This window comes from Silurus aristotelis, assembly GCF_946808225.1.
Source record: "Silurus aristotelis genome assembly, chromosome: 6".
Classification (NCBI taxonomy): Eukaryota; Metazoa; Chordata; class Actinopteri; order Siluriformes; family Siluridae; genus Silurus; species Silurus aristotelis.
Window position 1 is genome coordinate 13,375,647 of NC_139579.1, and position 16,832 is coordinate 13,392,478.

Below are 16,832 nucleotides of genomic sequence, written 5' to 3' on the forward strand. Positions count from 1 at the left end.
TTCTATTGTTATCAAGTGCATGAGAGACATTGTTGAGAAACACCATACCACAAAAACATCACTGACTGCAGGCTCTTATTGTTTACACTGAGAAGGACAACAGGGGGCAATTCTGAACAGTATATTCCTGTATACACACACTCACTCACTCACTCACTCACACACACACACACACACACACACACAAAATAGCCTGTCATCAAGCCAACATTTGCGCCCCTGCATCCTATCTCCACCTGGGTTGCACCCCAAATGACCCCCTTATCCCTACACAAGTGCCCTATAAAGCGTGCAGAACAATATGTTCGACTCCTATGTAGTGCACTTCAGTATCTCATTTAATACTTTTCCCCATTCTCTATTTAGAGAAATAGAAAGGGAGAGTAAATAAAGTGTCTGGGAAATAACTAACTAAGCAACCCAAATTGCGCATGCGTAATCGATCAATCAATATCTATTTAAATCCCTAATATTTAGCAATAATAGGAATAGAGGTGATCTGTGCTGTAGAGGGTTCTTACCTGGCCTGGTTCTGGGGTGCACCTTCACGGTCCCGTCTTTACAGATCCGAACATCACCTGGTCCTTCAATCCTCCTGTTTACATCCAAACCGGGTTGGGATTGAGATTGAGATTGAGATTTGGAATTCCGTCTCCTGCGTTTCAGCTGGTTGAGAAACAGGCAGCATTGGTAACACACAGCCCAGGCTTGTTCTTCATTTATGGGCTGAGCGTAAAGGGTTAAGATTTCCTCCAAACACAGATCTTCTGCTTCTCCTTCTCCTTCTCCAGAATCCACCTCGGGTGCGATTACCGCTCCGGCTTCATTCGCCATCATTATATTATTATTATTATTATTAATATTATTATTATTTTTAAACTCCTATGATAAATTAAATAAATAGCACAAAACGTCCTTTACAGAACAGAGCGCATCCTTCCTCCTCTCCATACATCCACACTGCTCACACACTCTCCGTCCAAACCCCAGTGCTCAGTCCTCTCTATCTCTGTATCCGACTGTGCGTGTGTGTGCGCGCCCACGAGCCCACGGGCGCGCTCCCGTTCCTCTCCAGCTGCGCCCGGGTCATATGACACATTCCTTTTTTTCTTTTTTTTTGTCTGCGCGGTCCCAAAAGGAGTCGGATTATAGACATAGTGAAGGAATTGGCTGGAAAAAAGCAGAATGTCTCTTTACTTTTAGGATGATATATATATATATATACTGTATGTCAGACTCAGTTAGAAATAAAGAAATGTGTCTTGTAGCACAGTTTTTGCTCTACAGCAGGGGTGGGCAATTAATTTTTACAAGGGGCCACATGGGAAACCTGAATTGTGTCAGAGGGCCACACCAACGATAATATTTTAGGGATGCACCGAAATGAAAATTCTTGGCCGAAACCAAAAACCAAAAATGAGGAACCCAAGGCCAAAACCGGAAACTGAAACACCGAAAGAAAAGATTATGTCAATTATTAGAACCATTGCATTTCTGGCTATGAGTGTGTACTCACCTCACTAAAATCAATGCATTGCAAATAAAATAAAAAAAAAATTACAAAAGTTTTTTTATTTATTATTATAAATTATTATTATTTATTTGTTACCATTCATAGTATTGACAGACAGACAGACAGCGGTTTTTATTATTATCAGCGGGTCTGTTAAAGTAAATGACTGCCGGACGTTTGAAAGCCCATTCAGGTGAATGGAAAGTTTTAATCTACAGCATTAAGAAGAGCCGTGTAATAAATAATATTATATTATAATCATTATTATTTTCGGGATCCACGGTTTTAAAGATCAACCCGTCGATCCACTGGTGACCACTGATCTAAGGCAATGAAGTCCAGAAGTTTGTGTGTTATGCCTTTTGCCTTGGCACCATCACTGGAAAACTTTCCTGCCTTTTCAAAAACGTCCTCTACAGACGGAGTGCGCATGCTCGGACTTTACTTTTCTGCACCGCGTTCTTCTCATATTTAGAATGGCAATCGGGATGTTTGGATTTCAGGTGATAAATTAAACCCGACTTGGAGAGAATCTTTGCAGATACACCCCCTCTTGAACTTTCAGCATTGCATGTTTTGCAAATCGCTCTCCGCACACCGCAGACATGTTGCTCTTATCCAGATAAACGTGTGCTGCTGCGCTTTTTTATTGCGTCATTACAATTGTGTTTCTGTCGTGTTGTTTCGGTGATTTAGGTATTTCGGCCGAAAATATTCGGTGGCCGAATTTTCGGTGCATCCCTGTAATTTATGATTGGCCTCACGCGGGTCGGACAGGGACGTACAAAGGGCCGGATGTGGCCCGCGGGCCGTAGTTTGCCCAGGTCTGCTCTACAGAATACAAACAGGCAGATTTCATTTTTTCTTTTACAATTCCTGTTATCTAAGTCACAAATAAAATGGCAGTTTGTAAACTGTCAAAATCTATTTTTATTTAGTAATATATCAATATCAAAACTAGGTCGCATGTAGTTATAATCTTATTATCCTTAAATTATCATTAAATACCCAGAATTTAAAACAATATGAAAAAGTAATGTTTCATCAGTGCCACCTAGTGGACACTATTATAATAAGAGTCATGAAATCAGGATTTTTACTTTTACTATTTATTCATTTTGAAATGATAATAATTCACACATCACACCAAAGCATAAAGTACACTGTAATTTAAAATGTATATAAATTATAGACAAGCCTTTGCATTGAGCCTTGACATTGTTTGGTTACATTTTGATTTAATCGATTTTAAACCAGGAAAAACATTCAGCATGATCCAGAAATATAGAAAAAGACAAACGAAACGAAGGCTGTAATTAAAATTGAATTATACCAAATAAACAAATTACATAAGCATTAGACACTAATTACTAAATATTCAGAATATGTCATTTAAAAAATGTCGATCATTTCATTTAGTTGCGGGTTTGATGGCATACTGGTGTGTCGATGCACCGTGATAAAAAAGTCAGAAATATTTTATACGGTTAAATATTGATGCTCATTTGCAAAAAAATTATCTTTCATACTATTTTAGAATATGTTTATAATTATGACATTAGCATACCTTAAATAGGCCACTTATTATATAAGTAAGTGACAATAATATCCTTTAATAAACTGATAAATAACACACACACACACACACACACACACATAAAGCGCAACTTGCAAAAGCCCTTCACAAGGAATCTCACAGTGGATTCAGTCAGAGTCCTTATACAGTATGTGCAAAGTGTTTGGCTCGAAATGTAAATTCCTTAAATATGTACAGTTTTATGTCTAAATATAACGAGCCACTATGGATCCTGCTCTATAAGGGCCATACAACTGTTTCTTTCCCTACAGCTTAACCTTCTGATTGTGCCATTAAGGTACCATATGACAGAGTAACTCCTGTCAGACTGTATGCTGTGGTGGTGGTGGTGGTGGTGGTGGTGGTGATGGGGAGGATGGTAATCAGTGTCTTTTCTCCTGCCTGCTAAAACCTACTCAAATCCCTAATTGCAGTCATATCACCAGATCCAAAAGCTTCTTGTTACTCTGCTTTTCATGCATGAATAAACCCCCACCTCGGCCCATCCTCATCACATCCCGTTCCCTCTTTTGGCTTCACCAGGTCTGAGGCTGCGCCACGGCTTCACGGAACATCATTTAAGGGGAACAGTCGCTTTCTTGGACGCTTTCCAGTTTCATTTGCTGGCTGGAAAAGAGCAGGATGTCATCAGATGATCGACACACATCTGCTTCTGCTTTATAATCTGTCTATGTTCATATAATGCCAGCCTGCATATACTATATATATATATATATATATATATATATATATATATATATATATATATATATATATATATATATATATATAAAATGGATGGATATGGATTCATAGAATGTTATGTATATAATACATAACAATATGTTATGTATATAAGTGTAAAAAAAGACAAGAGATATATACACTATACAGCCAAAAGTATTGGGACATGTTTTTTCCACCCAGATGTGGTTCTTCCCCAAACTGATACCATGAACTTGGAATGCGTTTAGGAAATTTTCCCTTCACTTGAACTAGGAGACATGAGACATGGCATGGCACTGTATTGTGCACAAATCCAGCTTCATGAAGATATGCCTCAACTAGTGAAAGATCTCCTGCTATAGATCTTTAAACCTTATTGAACACCTTTGAGATGAATTGGAATGCTGACTTGCACCCCGGAAAAAAATCTCAAACAATCAAGAAGATCTTCCCAGAAGAGTGGAGGTGATCGTTAAAGAAAACGGCGACTGAATAAATGAGATCTTCATAAAAGGAGCACAGACTAAATGTAAACTTAGGTGTCCGCAAAACTTTTGGCCGCGTACCATGTTCATCTCCAAGATCGTTCTGTGTTTTTTTTAAAGTATTAATGTTATTTATTAATTAATATCAGCGCTGAAAACTGAAAACAATAACTTCATAAAGAGTAAAGAGCAGACCTTCTCTGTTGACTTGTACATGTGCCGGAGGTTAACGGTGCTTTTCCGCACTGTATCCCCGTGTTTACCATTCGTTTGTCTTTAGTAGAGAAAGAAGAGCGTGCTTCCACTCCTTTACCTTTATGATCGAAGGAAAGCGAAAAAAACACACCAAAATCCATTATTATAAACACACATCGCTGTATTCATTATACACATATAAATAAAATGATATATTATATATAATATCTGTTAAATTAGGGGTCGTCACATAAAAAAAAAACAGCAAAGCATCTTAATAAAACTTTAATAACAAAAATTTCTAATAACAAAATGTACATGCAGCAGAAAACAGGACTTTTTCAGGAGTTTTCGGAGACGATTTTATTACAAAACATCGGAACATCAGCAGCCTACTGTAGCAGTTACACTAAAAAAGTAGCCTTGTCAAAAGTTTCTGGACACCCGACCATGAACTTATTTTTGAGGATCCCATTCCACATTTAGTCCCAATTTCCCGTTATAAACCTCCAACGTTCCGAGAAGCTGTTCCACTAGATTTCCTTGATCTTCGTGAGATTTCATTCAGCCAGTTAGTAAAGTCAGGACCTGATGTAGGTGAGAAGGTGAGGAGGTCTGGGATGCAGTCAGTGTAAAAAAAAAAACAGAAGGAGATCTTCTACATAGAATGACCCACATTAAGGATATGTATATGGAGCAGGCTTGGTGCACGGTGGAACCGGTTTGGATCTTCTAGTTGGAGTGAAACTACTTTGCCACCACACTGCATCATCTATCATTGTGTCCACGTTTGTGCAAACAGTTTGGGAAAGAAAACCAGATGAAGCCAGACGTCCCAATATTTTTGCCCATATAGTGTATGGAATGTTGAGATGATCCAGTCTGGAGTGGTTAAGGCTCTGCAGTGAGACTCACACACTTTCTTTTCTCATCTGTTGCTCCATTTCAACCGAAAATGCAATCAGTTTAAGCGGTGCCTTCTGAACGACCCTGCTGATCGACTCGTCTGGTTTATGGAGCGTTAACTCCAAATGGAAATGTGGTGCCGGGAAATCGGAGGTGAATGGAGGTTATGTTTAAAAGCAAACCACTTTCGGTGTGTTATTACAGCGTGCAAAAAGATGCGACGTGGAGGAAATAACACAGCAAACACACGTCTTCATCGAACGCAATTAGGCGTAATTACAGTGTACTGTAAAAAAAAAATTGTCATTGTTTAAATCAGGCTGCAGGAGACTTTACACGGGTTCAGAGGGCGTTTGTGATGTTCGTGCAAAATCCACATCGAACGTGTGGAGCATCGATTCACAATACGCAGTCGTCAATGTGCATTTTGTATGTCTTTGGATGTGGGAGCAAAAAAGTACATTTTTGCTTCAATTGAACAATGAAACCCAAACCTGTAATGTGCACAAAGCCAGCTCCAGATTTATGATCAAACTCTTGATGTCACCCAAATGAGGATGGGTTCCACTTTTGAGTCCGGTTCCTCTCAAGGTTTCTTCCTCATAACATCTAAGGGAGTTTTTCCTTGCCACAGTCGCCACGGCTGCTCATCAGGGATAAATACACACCATTCACCTTAACTGTTGATTTCTGTAAAGCTGCTTTGAGACAATGTCTGTTGTGAAAAGCGCAATAGAAATAAACTTGACTTGACTCCATGAAGATATGCTTTACATGGGTTGGAGTGGAAGATCAAAGCTAAAACCCAGGGGTCACCAACATGGACCACATGAGTAGCCCTTTCTAAAAAAATAGCTATTTCCTACTTTGTAAATCATTGTTGATAATTATTATGAGAAATCATTAACATGATCAGCGTCTTCACATATATGAATATCGTTAATTATTAATAATAACATCTAATAAAAGGTAAATTGAGCAAATTTCAATTTTCAAATCAAACTGAAAACTGTGTGTGTCAAACTGGAAGCCTTTCACATTAATCGGTACCCAAGAAGTAGCTCTCAGTTTCAAAAAAGGTTGGTGACCCCTGGTATAAACCATATTAAAATCCTTCTTAATTGATGAATTAGAACGTGGACAGCACGTGGACAGGTCTTCTCACCTTCTCACCTACCTTCCAAAATCTAGTGGAAAATCCTCCCAGAAAAGTGGAGAATATTATAAGAGCAAATTATACTAATCATTAGTATTAAAGGCCCCAGTGTTGAGAATGACTACTGTGATTAGGATGGTGATTACATTTCAGTGTAGCACTACTGCAACGCACTGATAAATGCAACAACAAAAAGAAGCACTGCGACTGTTTAATGCACGTCAACGCATTTTCTTTTCCTACATGCATTTCCTCGTTTCACAGACCTGTAAATCTTGCATGCAGTTAAAATGCAAAAATAAAAAACCATTCAAACGCATGAAATCATGAAGATCCCCCTTTTTTGTGAACAGATGCATTGAAGCTGAAGCTCTTGCCCTGGATGATTAAATGCATGGCCTTGATTGGCCGTTTGCACGAGCGAGCAAGGTGTACAGGTGTATCAGTTATGCGTGATGTGTGTGTGCGCGCGCTGTAAATAAAAACAGATGTTTTTTTCTTTGCAATGCAACGGCAAGGCGCGCGTCATCACGTTACCTATAGGCGCATCTATGGGTCGTTGTGCGCGCGTGCGTGCGTGTCAGATTCGTACCGGTGCTGTTATTCGGACCCTCGGCGTCTGTGCTGGTAAGCCACGTCGACTCGGTTTCCCTGGTCCAGCTCTCATGGCGTCTGGGCTCGATGGCATCACTCCGACTTCCACCGCAACCCATGGACACAAGGAAGGTATAAAAATATATATTTTTTGAAAAAAAAAAACCTCCTGCTGCTCCTCTGTATCTCTGCCCAGGGTTGTGAGATCTTGGTCACGCGGACAGAGCTGCAGATACCTGAGATTCCCCAGAAGCAAAGCAGACTCGATCCATTTCAGAGAGAAACCCTGCTGAACCTCGGCTCTGTGCTGACAGCAGAGATTCGCCAAACTTGAGCTTATGTACCCTGGGTGACGTCATGGTGGGAGGAGCTGAGTAAAGAATGCGTCAGCATCAGGACCAGCACCAAACACTGAGCTCATTAACGCTCCTGCTGTGCTGAGGTCAGGCTCAGATCCTGCTCATCTACAAGCTCATACATTCCAACCATCACTGACAGGGGGCTTCACTGGGCATCTGAGCAAATACAGTGATCACATCTGACCAGATTTATAGTCGGAAAATATTAACATTATCTCTCTCTCTCTGAAATATTGCTTTACTAACATTAAAAGTATTAGGATTTGTCTGGCCAAAAAAATCCCGAGTGCAGATTATAAAATATCTACAGAAAACCAGAAAGAAATGACAGACATCAAAGTAAATAAAAAAATCGATCTGTGCATAAAAAATAGCACTGATGAGAAAGAACTGTTTAAAAATATTTATTGCTATTTTAATTGAAACACATCATCATTACACATTTCTCATTCAATGTCAAATCTCAAAAACAAATATAGTACATCTCCCAACATCCGAACAAAACACAACTAAGGCAAATGCTGAAATGTTTTCAGTGTAAAAAAAAAAACAAAACATTATAACCAAATAACCTGAATCAGATTCGATTATCGCACTCAAACATGATTATTTAACTGTATGATAAGTTAAATAGAAAATAAAGAAAATCCTGAATCATAAATTCAATATGCATCACTTACATACACATGGCCAAAAGTTTGTGGACACCTAACCATAAGATTGATATGTAAATCTTTTTGAGCATCTCATCTGCTCTTATAATATCCTCTACTCCTTCCTAGGAAGTTGTTCCCCCTGAACTGTGTCCTAATTTAAGTAAAAAAAAAAACACATGGCTGGAAAAGTCAGGTGTCCCAATACTTTTGTCCACATAGAGGATCAAATATTTTTTGGGAAGAAAAAAAAAAAAGACTAATAACTTCAGAAAAAAATCTGAGTCATTCCCATAAACGTGAAATTCCCAGTGTTGTGAAATAAATCATAACCAGTGTGTTTTTTTATTTTATTTTATATCAAGAAGATTGCAGTCGATCTTGTAATAGACATACGGGTAATATTCCTGCTGACTCAGGTTCAGACCGGGTATATCCATGGAGGCCTGAGAACAAAAAGAATGAAGATGAAACAAAAATGCAAGAAAAGAAAAGAAAAGTGAATCAATAAAGAAATATATAAAAATCAAAACAAAGGCAAAAATGTGAAGAAAGAAAGAAAGAAAGAAAGAAAGAAAGAAAGAAAGAAAGAAAGAAAGAAAGAAAGAAAGAAAGAAAGAAAGAAAGAAAGAAAGAATAAAAATGCAAGGAAAGTAAGAAAAGTAAAAAAAAAGTGAAAAGAAAAGTGAAAAGAAAAGTATATTAATAAAGAAATATAGAAAGATGTGAAAAAGAGAAGAAAATTTTAATAAAGGCAAAAATTGATGGAAAGAAAAAAAGAAAGAAAGAAAGAAAGAAAGAAAGAAAGAAAGAGAAAGAAAGAAATGTTAGTATAAAAAAGGATCATTAAACAGTGGAGTACAGAGTTATTGTACTTCAGACTCACATCAATGATAGTAGCCGCACTGCTATCCAGATGCCTGTAAAGCTCATGCAGGACCTCACGTAGCTTTTTCACGTGTTTCTTATTGGGCCGCAGAAGCATAGCCTGGAAGTTGACCGGCAATCCGTACCTACAAGACAGGAGCAGCTACTACTGCATTTTCTTTTGCATTTAATCACCGAAAACACACAACATCACCTGCATCATCGCTGTACCTCAAAACCGATTCGGTAAAAACCCGGAGAGCCTTGATGTGGATCCAGGCGATGAAAGCTTCACTAAAATTCACCTTCAGCCATCGTACCAGTGGACCCTACGGAAACGCAAAAGCACGGATATTCCCTCACTGTCAGGATTATGACCCTGGACTACGATTCTCATGTCACATGATCCCCAAATCATATTGCCTTATAATTATCATTCATTATAAATAGTTCAGCATTAGTAGTAACAGAGAATACTGAGGTGGTATCAAAACATTTCGAGACTAGTTTTATAACACGCCAACAGATGGCAGCACAAGGCTGAACGCGCACAATCACAGGGAGCACAGACCTTTGTAAGTCAGTGTGCCAAAAGACATCGTCCTGTGTACATTGCATGTCCTGCATCTGAATACTTGATTCTGATTGGCTGGAAAATGTGTGTTCAATGGATATTTCTGGTCAGGTTAATCACTGTTATGAATGAGGAGGTGTGGAGGTGGTATCTTAGGGGTTGAGGCATTTGGAATTTGGATCTGAAGGTCATGAGTTCAAATCCCACACCAAGCCTTCATGCCTGAGTCCCTGTCCAAGGTCCTTAACCCCAAAACCCCATTAACCGCAGTTGTATCAATGAAATAAAAGTTGCTCTGGATCAGGGTGTCTGCCAAATGCCGTAAATGGAATCACCAAAAACCTAATCTGATGGAACCTCTATGTGATTTCGACCACCATCATTACCATTATCGTCATCATCATCATCACATTTACATAACCTTTTGTGGAAACAGACACGATAAAGGAAGGAGAAGTACGATGTCGTACAAACTGCTTCTTCTTGTCTGTAGACAGCCGAGTCAACTCCTCTTTGTCGGCCTTCAGCTCGTCTTCGTTGTACTGGAAGTCGCGCACAATGAACCTGGAGTAAATTGGTTTAAAAAGCGTTATCACTTTATCGTGATGTTAATAATATAGGATATTTAGGAAGTTTCTATGCACAATAAAGATTAAATACACTATAATGCAAAAGTATTGGGACACCTGACCATTCTAGGCATATGTATCATTTCTACACAAAGGTGGAGACGCACAATTGTATAGGATTTTGTCTTTGAAGGCAGGAGCATGAAATATTTTCTTCACTCGAACTAGGAGACCCAAATCCATGAAGATGTGTTTTACATGGGTTGGAAGATCTCCTGCTATAGAGCTCTAAACTCTAAAACACCTTTGGGCTGAAAGTGAACGCTGACTGAACCCCAGGCCTCCTCACCTTCATTAGTGCCTGACTTTACTAACTGGCTGCATAAATCTCCACAAATCCAGTGGAACATCTTCCAAAATGGAGGTTATTATTAGAGCAAATAGGGACTAAATAAGAAATGGAATGTTCACGGTACAAAAGCACACAAATCTTATGCTCGGGTGTCCACAAACTTTTGCTCAAATATTGTATGAATCCATTATTGATGTTGAATAAAAACAAAAGTTAAACAGATTTTGAGACTACTCACTTATTTTCCCTGGCTTTGAGTCTAAAGTCGTCTATGGCCTTTTGAAAGAGGGTGACGCTGAACAGACCACTATCCTGGTCTTCAACAATCAGGCTGTAGAAAACAAAGAAAGAAAAAGAGTTTAAACATTGAGATTTTTATCGCAAAATGTTAAAAAATGATGTCTGGGTTTTTCATTCGCGAATACACAATCGACCAGACGATAACCTCCTGAAAAGGCGGGACACTAATGGGGCAAAAATGTAATGAATGCAATAAAATATTTTTATTAAAATCAATTCTATGTCACAGTGATGAGAAATGATGGTGAAACGTAGCGTCTGGGATCGAGAAAGCACTGAGCAAAAATATGGAAAAAGGATAAATATATCAAATGTTTGTTGTGTTACACTGATTCCAAAGTCTTGTATGTGTGTGTGTGTGTGTGTGTGTGTGTGTGTGTGTGTGTGTGTGTGTGTGTGTGTGTGTGTGGGCGAACACAGGGCTAAGGGCCTTGTTCCTGTGTTTGTCACCATGACCACACAGAGGGAGGAGTTTAATTGGTTGCCATGGACACCAGGTCAACCTTTCTGCCTCTAAGTGACGGATGCAGAAAGTACACACGAGTTTAGAAGCATGTTTCATTTTAAGCGCCGTTTCCCGGAGCCACTGCAAAAGTGTGCGTGTTCTAAAAGTCTGAGTGTCCTGTGTTGTTCATATTATACACCGTCATGCAAAAGTTTCGGGACACCTTGATTTTGCAGCCGTGTGTGATTCTTAGTCAAACTCAGAAGAATGAAAACTTCCCTTCTTTGAACTAGGAGACCCAAACCTGTTCCAGCATGACAGTGCACCTGTGTATTTCCATGAAGACCTGCTTTAAATAGGTCGGAGTGGAAGATCTCATGCTATAGAGATGTTGAACACCTTTGCGATGAATTAGGGGAAGTGGTAGCTCACTGGTTAAGGCATTGGACTTTGACCCAGAAGGTCATGAGTTCTAATCCCAGAACCACCAAATCAGCCCTAACCCCTTAACTGCTCAATTGTAATACGCTCTGAATAATGGCAACCCCAGACCTCCTTACCTCACCCACATCAGTACCCGACTTTACTAACACCCTTGTGGCTGGAACACTTTTGGATGTCCAGATGTAGTAAAGGAATAATGTCATGTACCACATCGGTGCGGTGCGGAAGTGAGATTGTGTTGTTTTCCGGTAAAACACTCACGTCAGAACAGCACCAGTTGCACAGCTTCTGATTTATGAAGGTTGGTGCTCCCTGTGACTGTGCTGCCATCTGTTGGCATGTTACAAACTACTCTCTGAGCTTTTTTTCAAACGTCCAAAACCACGTATAGGTTTCATGCGCGTCTCCTATAATCCTCAATAGTCTGGAGAACTTATTTGTTTATTTATTTATTTTAAAAATGTGCAATACCACTTTTTTACTTTTATTTTAATGTTATTTGCTTGCAATTACATGATTTTTATGTCAACAATGTCCCAATGTCCCCATAAATGTCCCCATAAATGTCCCAATGTCTCTATTTAATCTTATTTAATTGAATTAAAATTTATTATATTTGTATTTACTGGATAAATTTTTTTCACCCACTCTGTATTACTTACTTCGAAGATCGTGGAACCACCATCTCGGAGAGGGTTTCGTACGTCTTCTGCCAGTCGGCGTAACCTGCCCTGTGAGTCATCATACTGTTATTTATAGAGGACATGCTGTAGGTGTTATCAGTTACATGAAGCTTATCAGTAAGATAACTGCTGAAAGGCTTGTTGAATCCACAGTCTGCACCATCTGTCAGGTTCAGCGCAGGACGTGATTTGGGCCACTTTTTATTATTGATTAATTATTTTATATAACATAATGTTTGCTTTCCTTAGGGTTCTTTTATGTCTCGCAGTTTCTATGTGCATCGTTCCAAATGAAGTTCTCCTCACCTCAACATCTGCTACGTGTCGTATAAAATAAAAGCTGTGAAAATCATTCATTAGTAAATAAATAATTCGACTTACTTCGGAACGACGACGAGGAGAGTGGTGAGATATTCCGAGTCCAGCACGAAGTCCTCTTTCTTCACGAGGTCAGCCAAACTCCTCGTCAGAAGGCTCCCTCTAGTGGAAAACAAAACACATACGATTGTAGAAAATTGTCTGTGGTAGCATGAAGATGTATCCTTCATGTGTACTAGGAGACCCCAACCTCCTAGTTAGCTTCATGAAGATATGCTTTACATGGGCTGGAGTGGAAAATCTTCCCTATAAGCGCTACTGAACTCCTTCGGGATAAATGTAAATGCTGACTGCACCCCAGGCCTCCTCACCTTCTCACCTACATCAGGACTTGTCCTTACTCACTGGCATTACCACAAATCTCCATGAATTTAAAGGAACATCTTCCCAGAAGAGTGGAGGATGTGGAATGGGATGTTCAAAAAGAAGCACACACCAAACTTATGTTAAGGTGTCCGCAAACTTTTGACCACAGAAGAAAAGCTTCACGTGAAACTTACGCGTTCTTTCTCTCCAGGGTGTGCAGGTTGCCTTTTAACCCGTTGTATGCTGAAGCTCTGGCTTTCAGGTCGTTATCTATCTGAGTCACTTGCTATGAAGGAAAAAGTTAGAAGAAAAGGAACCAAAATTATTACAACGAAAACAATTTCAACAGGATCAAACGAATGAAGTCATTCAATTGGAACTCCTGACTTTTCGACCCATGTGTAGATCTTCATCAAACTTAGAAGCCCACACTTAGGAGTATACGAGTCAATTTTCCATTCATTTGGACCCAAATCTGTTCCCCTGTGCACAAAACCAGCTCCATGAAGATATATTTTACATGGGTTGAAAGATGTGAAAGATCTCCTGCTTATTCTTCTTATTGTTCTTTCTGCTGCTCCCATTAGGGGGCGCCACAGCAGATCATCCGTCTCCACACCCCTCTGTCCTCTACATCTGCCTCTTTCAACCCAACTATCTGCATGTTTTCCCTCACCACAACCATAAACCACCTCCTTGGTCTTCCTCTTTTCTTCCCTCCTGGTGGCTCCATCCCCAGCATTCTCCTACCGATATACCGCATGTCCAAATCTCGCCTCCCTCACCTTGTCTCCAAAACGTCCTACATGCGCTGTCCCTCTAATAAACTAATTTCTAATCCTGTCCATTGTCGTCACTCCCAATAAACATCTCAACATCTTCAGCTCTGCTACCTCCAGCTCCACCTCCTGTCTTTTACTCAATACCACTGTCTCTAAACCATACAACATCTCAGGTCTCACCACAGTCCTATAAACAATGTCTCCATTAACATCTCTATAAATGTCCCAACTTCTCCATAAATGTCTCCATAAATGCCCCGATGTCTCGATAAACATCTCTGTAAATGTCTCCATAAATGTCACAAAGTTCCCGTGAATGTCCGCCCCAACCGTACCTTTGAGATGATTTCCGAGATAGTCTTCAGGGACTGTTTGATTGGGTATTTTTCCATATGCCACTGGAACCTTGTGATGTAGGTCACCAAATCAACTGCATAGAACATGAAAATGTGAATACATGTGAAAATACCCATTAATAAATATAACAGAAATAAAGAAATTAATAAAATAATAAAAAAAACAAGCAGCATGTGGCATCAGTGATTCGCCTCTAGAGGCCACTCTTATAATGACAGCGGACTGGGACCCGGAAAAACTGTGTGTATGGGTACTATCAGTGCAAAACTGATTAATCAGTCGACTTCCTGTACACTTTAATAGGAACAGAGTGCATGCACTTACCTCCATTGGCTAAAAGATTTTCCATGACTTTATCCCTGCCATCCTCTAAAACATCAGCCATGTAGTGGGATATTTTCTTCACCACGCTAAAAGAAGAAAAAAACAATCTCAACTATTTAAATCCACGTGGTATTGAGGTATGATTTTCTCTGTAACTGTAAAGTCAAACCTTTCAACAAACAAGTCCAGCTTGGCGAGTTCGTCTGAGAGTCCTACAAGCACATCCAGGGTTCCTACCTGTTTAGAAAACACATATTTACTAGACACAGCACCATGTACATACTAGAGGTTGACCGATACGATACCGATGGCCAGGTTGGATCATACTTGCTGATAATAATTTAATCAACTGTTAGTTTTCGAAATAAATACCGGATAAAATAACAAACATACAAAAAACGTCATGTAAAATAGTACTGAACTTTATTACGAAAAAAATTCTAAATGAAATAAATATGAATATATTAATTATCAATCATAAATATGAAGGAAAACGAAAGACATGCATTCGAAACTGAAACAAAACATATCAATCAAACATCAGTTTACATCCAAAATTGACAAAAAAATATATAAACAGCATGTGGTATCAGTAATTTGCCTCTAGAGGCTGCTCTCGTACTGTTTACCACAACCTGGAAAAACTATCGGTATGGATTTTTGCAGATAGTTCTAGCAATCAACTAGTGCAAATTAATCGATAAACCGATTAATGGTCCACTTCTAGTACACACACCCTTGATATATGGACGTGGGCATTTTTATTGTATGCTCCTAAAAAAAAGAAATAGAACCCCCGGTCCTTTAACTTTTAAACCAAAAATATTTATAAAGATTGTTCCAGACTACCTGGTGAAGACGTCTCATTGAAAGTCTCTAAATTCTCTAAAATGATTTCTTGAATCAAAAATCGGTCTGTACATCAAACACGACAATTTGGCTTCACCTTGAGGTCTGGAATAGTGAACTTGGAGTTGGAAGACAGGAAGTTAACGTTATAGGTGGCCGCATTCATCCTCTCCCACGTCTGCTGGCACGTCTTCTCACCGGGAGTCGAGATCAACCAGAACTCCATGACTCCGCCTCGGGAATCGTACCGCCAAAGAAACTGGGAGACCTTTAATAAGAAGCAAAAGCTGAATTTTATGAACCCTGGCTGATAGATTTCCTAAACGTCACCAGACGTTTCGATCACGATCCATACTGATAAATATTCTCTATCAGCAGATCCATAACCAGGGAGAACCTAAAGCTTTAAGAGTCAAGGAGAAGTAGAAATGCTTTAGCAGGAACATGTTGGAAATGTTTATTTAACGTTTATGGAAGGAGTCTCCAGTATCAGTACAAAACAGAGACCTTTTGTTGCATTTTTTTGATGTTGAATGACATTTCTGTCATGATCATGTGACAAGTTGTTGTATTATTATTCATTCCAGTTGAAGGAAGGAAGAAAGGAAGAAAAGAAAGAAAGAAAGAAAGAAAGAAAGAAAGAAAGAAAGAAAGAAAGAAAGAAAGAAAGAAAGAAAGAAAGAATCAACAACATAAGTGACCAAATTCTCATTAGGGCACTCGTTCTTTCTCAAATCCCAGATCATCTACACATATGGTCTCGAAAATAAAATGATTTATTAATGTATTTTAATTTACACACTGTGCATCCTGTGCAAAAGTTTACCCCCCCCAGCATTTAACTTTTTGTAGTGCTCATGTATACGAGTCCCTCGTGTCCCCCAAGTGTAAAAAATAAATAAATAAATAAATAAATAAAAAAAAGACAGTGACAAACACAACGTTTTAAAAGAAAAGTGTCAGAAAATGCTGGAAAATTATTAATGATTTGTTTGCCAGGAAGAGAAAAAATAAAGCGCAAACCAATGCAGTAACACTGTTTCATCCTAATAATAATAATAATAATAATAATAATAATAATAATAATAATAGTATTTAATAAATAATATAAATAAAAACAACAAATAAAAATAATACAAATATATATTTTATAAATAGTAAATTTAATAATTGAGTGTGACAGTGACTGATGCACCTCCCTGTTGTTTCTCCTCCTGTATGTTTTTCACATTTCCTCATTTTCTTCAGTCACGAGTTTCCTGATCACCAGAACTCCATGGGGCGAAATGCAAAGCGTTACACTCAATCACGTGCACAATTACTATTAAATCTCTCCCCCCCCCCCCCAAACATGCCTATTGATCTATTTAATACACACACACACATGAAGGATTAATAAAAATTATAAAGTTCAGTATTAATATAAACCTGAACATGAC

General features: G+C 38.8%; 3 protein-coding genes across 8 annotated transcripts in view; all 3 read right to left on the reverse strand.

Moving 5' to 3' along the window:
* spire1a (spire-type actin nucleation factor 1a) overlaps positions 1-1,063 on the reverse strand; it is a 32,793-nt gene extending 31,730 nt beyond the window's left edge. For 2 of the 3 annotated variants that reach the window (XM_083543284.1, XM_083543283.1), the window contains exon 1: positions 522-1,052. In XM_083543284.1, the coding sequence (XP_083399410.1) occupies positions 522-837 (316 nt within the window). In that variant the 5' untranslated portion in view covers positions 838-1,052. Of the gene's footprint in view, positions 1-521 lie in introns of all 3 variants that reach the window. The other variant, XM_083543285.1, reaches the window with a different exon arrangement.
* A 1,543-nt stretch (positions 1,064-2,606) lies between these two features.
* LOC310727175 (brain and acute leukemia cytoplasmic protein) lies at positions 2,607-7,592 on the reverse strand. Of its 2 annotated transcripts, XM_083543409.1 has the most exons (3): positions 7,150-7,577; positions 4,496-4,613; positions 2,607-3,716 (listed from the first exon to the last, which is right to left on the reverse strand). In XM_083543409.1, the coding sequence occupies exons 1-3, from the start codon at positions 7,268-7,270 to the stop codon at positions 3,668-3,670; spliced, it is 288 nt and encodes a 95-aa protein (XP_083399535.1). In that variant the 5' UTR covers positions 7,271-7,577; the 3' UTR covers positions 2,607-3,667. The 2 variants fall into 2 exon arrangements, with proteins under 2 accessions (XP_083399535.1, XP_083399536.1); XM_083543410.1 differs by lacking the exon at positions 4,496-4,613 and having other exon boundaries at positions 7,150-7,592.
* Positions 7,593-7,901: 309 nt separating this feature from the next.
* Positions 7,902-16,832, reverse strand: part of LOC310727135 (V-type proton ATPase subunit C 1-A-like) — a 207,806-nt gene continuing 198,875 nt past the window's right edge. For 2 of the 3 annotated variants that reach the window (XM_083543348.1, XM_083543349.1), the window contains exons 2-13: positions 15,491-15,652; positions 14,714-14,781; positions 14,545-14,630; positions 14,199-14,293; positions 13,276-13,367; positions 12,779-12,877; positions 12,377-12,445; positions 10,764-10,856; positions 10,075-10,168; positions 9,262-9,359; positions 9,050-9,176; positions 7,902-8,609 (exon numbers count right to left, since the gene is read on the reverse strand). In XM_083543348.1, the coding sequence (XP_083399474.1) occupies positions 8,514-8,609; positions 9,050-9,176; positions 9,262-9,359; positions 10,075-10,168; positions 10,764-10,856; positions 12,377-12,445; positions 12,779-12,877; positions 13,276-13,367; positions 14,199-14,293; positions 14,545-14,630; positions 14,714-14,781; positions 15,491-15,652 (1,179 nt within the window). In that variant the 3' untranslated portion in view covers positions 7,902-8,513. Of the gene's footprint in view, positions 8,610-9,049; positions 9,177-9,261; positions 9,360-10,074; positions 10,169-10,763; positions 10,857-12,376; positions 12,446-12,778; positions 12,878-13,275; positions 13,368-14,198; positions 14,294-14,544; positions 14,631-14,713; positions 14,782-15,490; positions 15,653-16,588; positions 16,740-16,832 lie in introns of those variants that run through there. The other variant, XM_083543350.1, reaches the window with a different exon arrangement.

What these genes read in the sequence shown, in the direction of transcription:
- LOC310727175 (XM_083543409.1), bottom strand. Translation starts at nt 7,270, where the DNA reads ATGGGTTGCGGTGGAAGTCGGAGTGATGCCATCGAGCCCAGACGCCAT. An exon ending in GGGTCCGAATAACAGCACCG is followed by an intron (nt 4,614 to 7,149) that starts GTACGAATCTGA and finishes TCGATCATAAAG; the next exon opens with GTAAAGGAGTGGAAGCACGC. An exon ending in TGTACAAGTCAACAGAGAAG is followed by an intron (nt 3,717 to 4,495) that starts GTCTGCTCTTTA and finishes GCTCTTTTCCAG; the next exon opens with CCAGCAAATGAAACTGGAAA.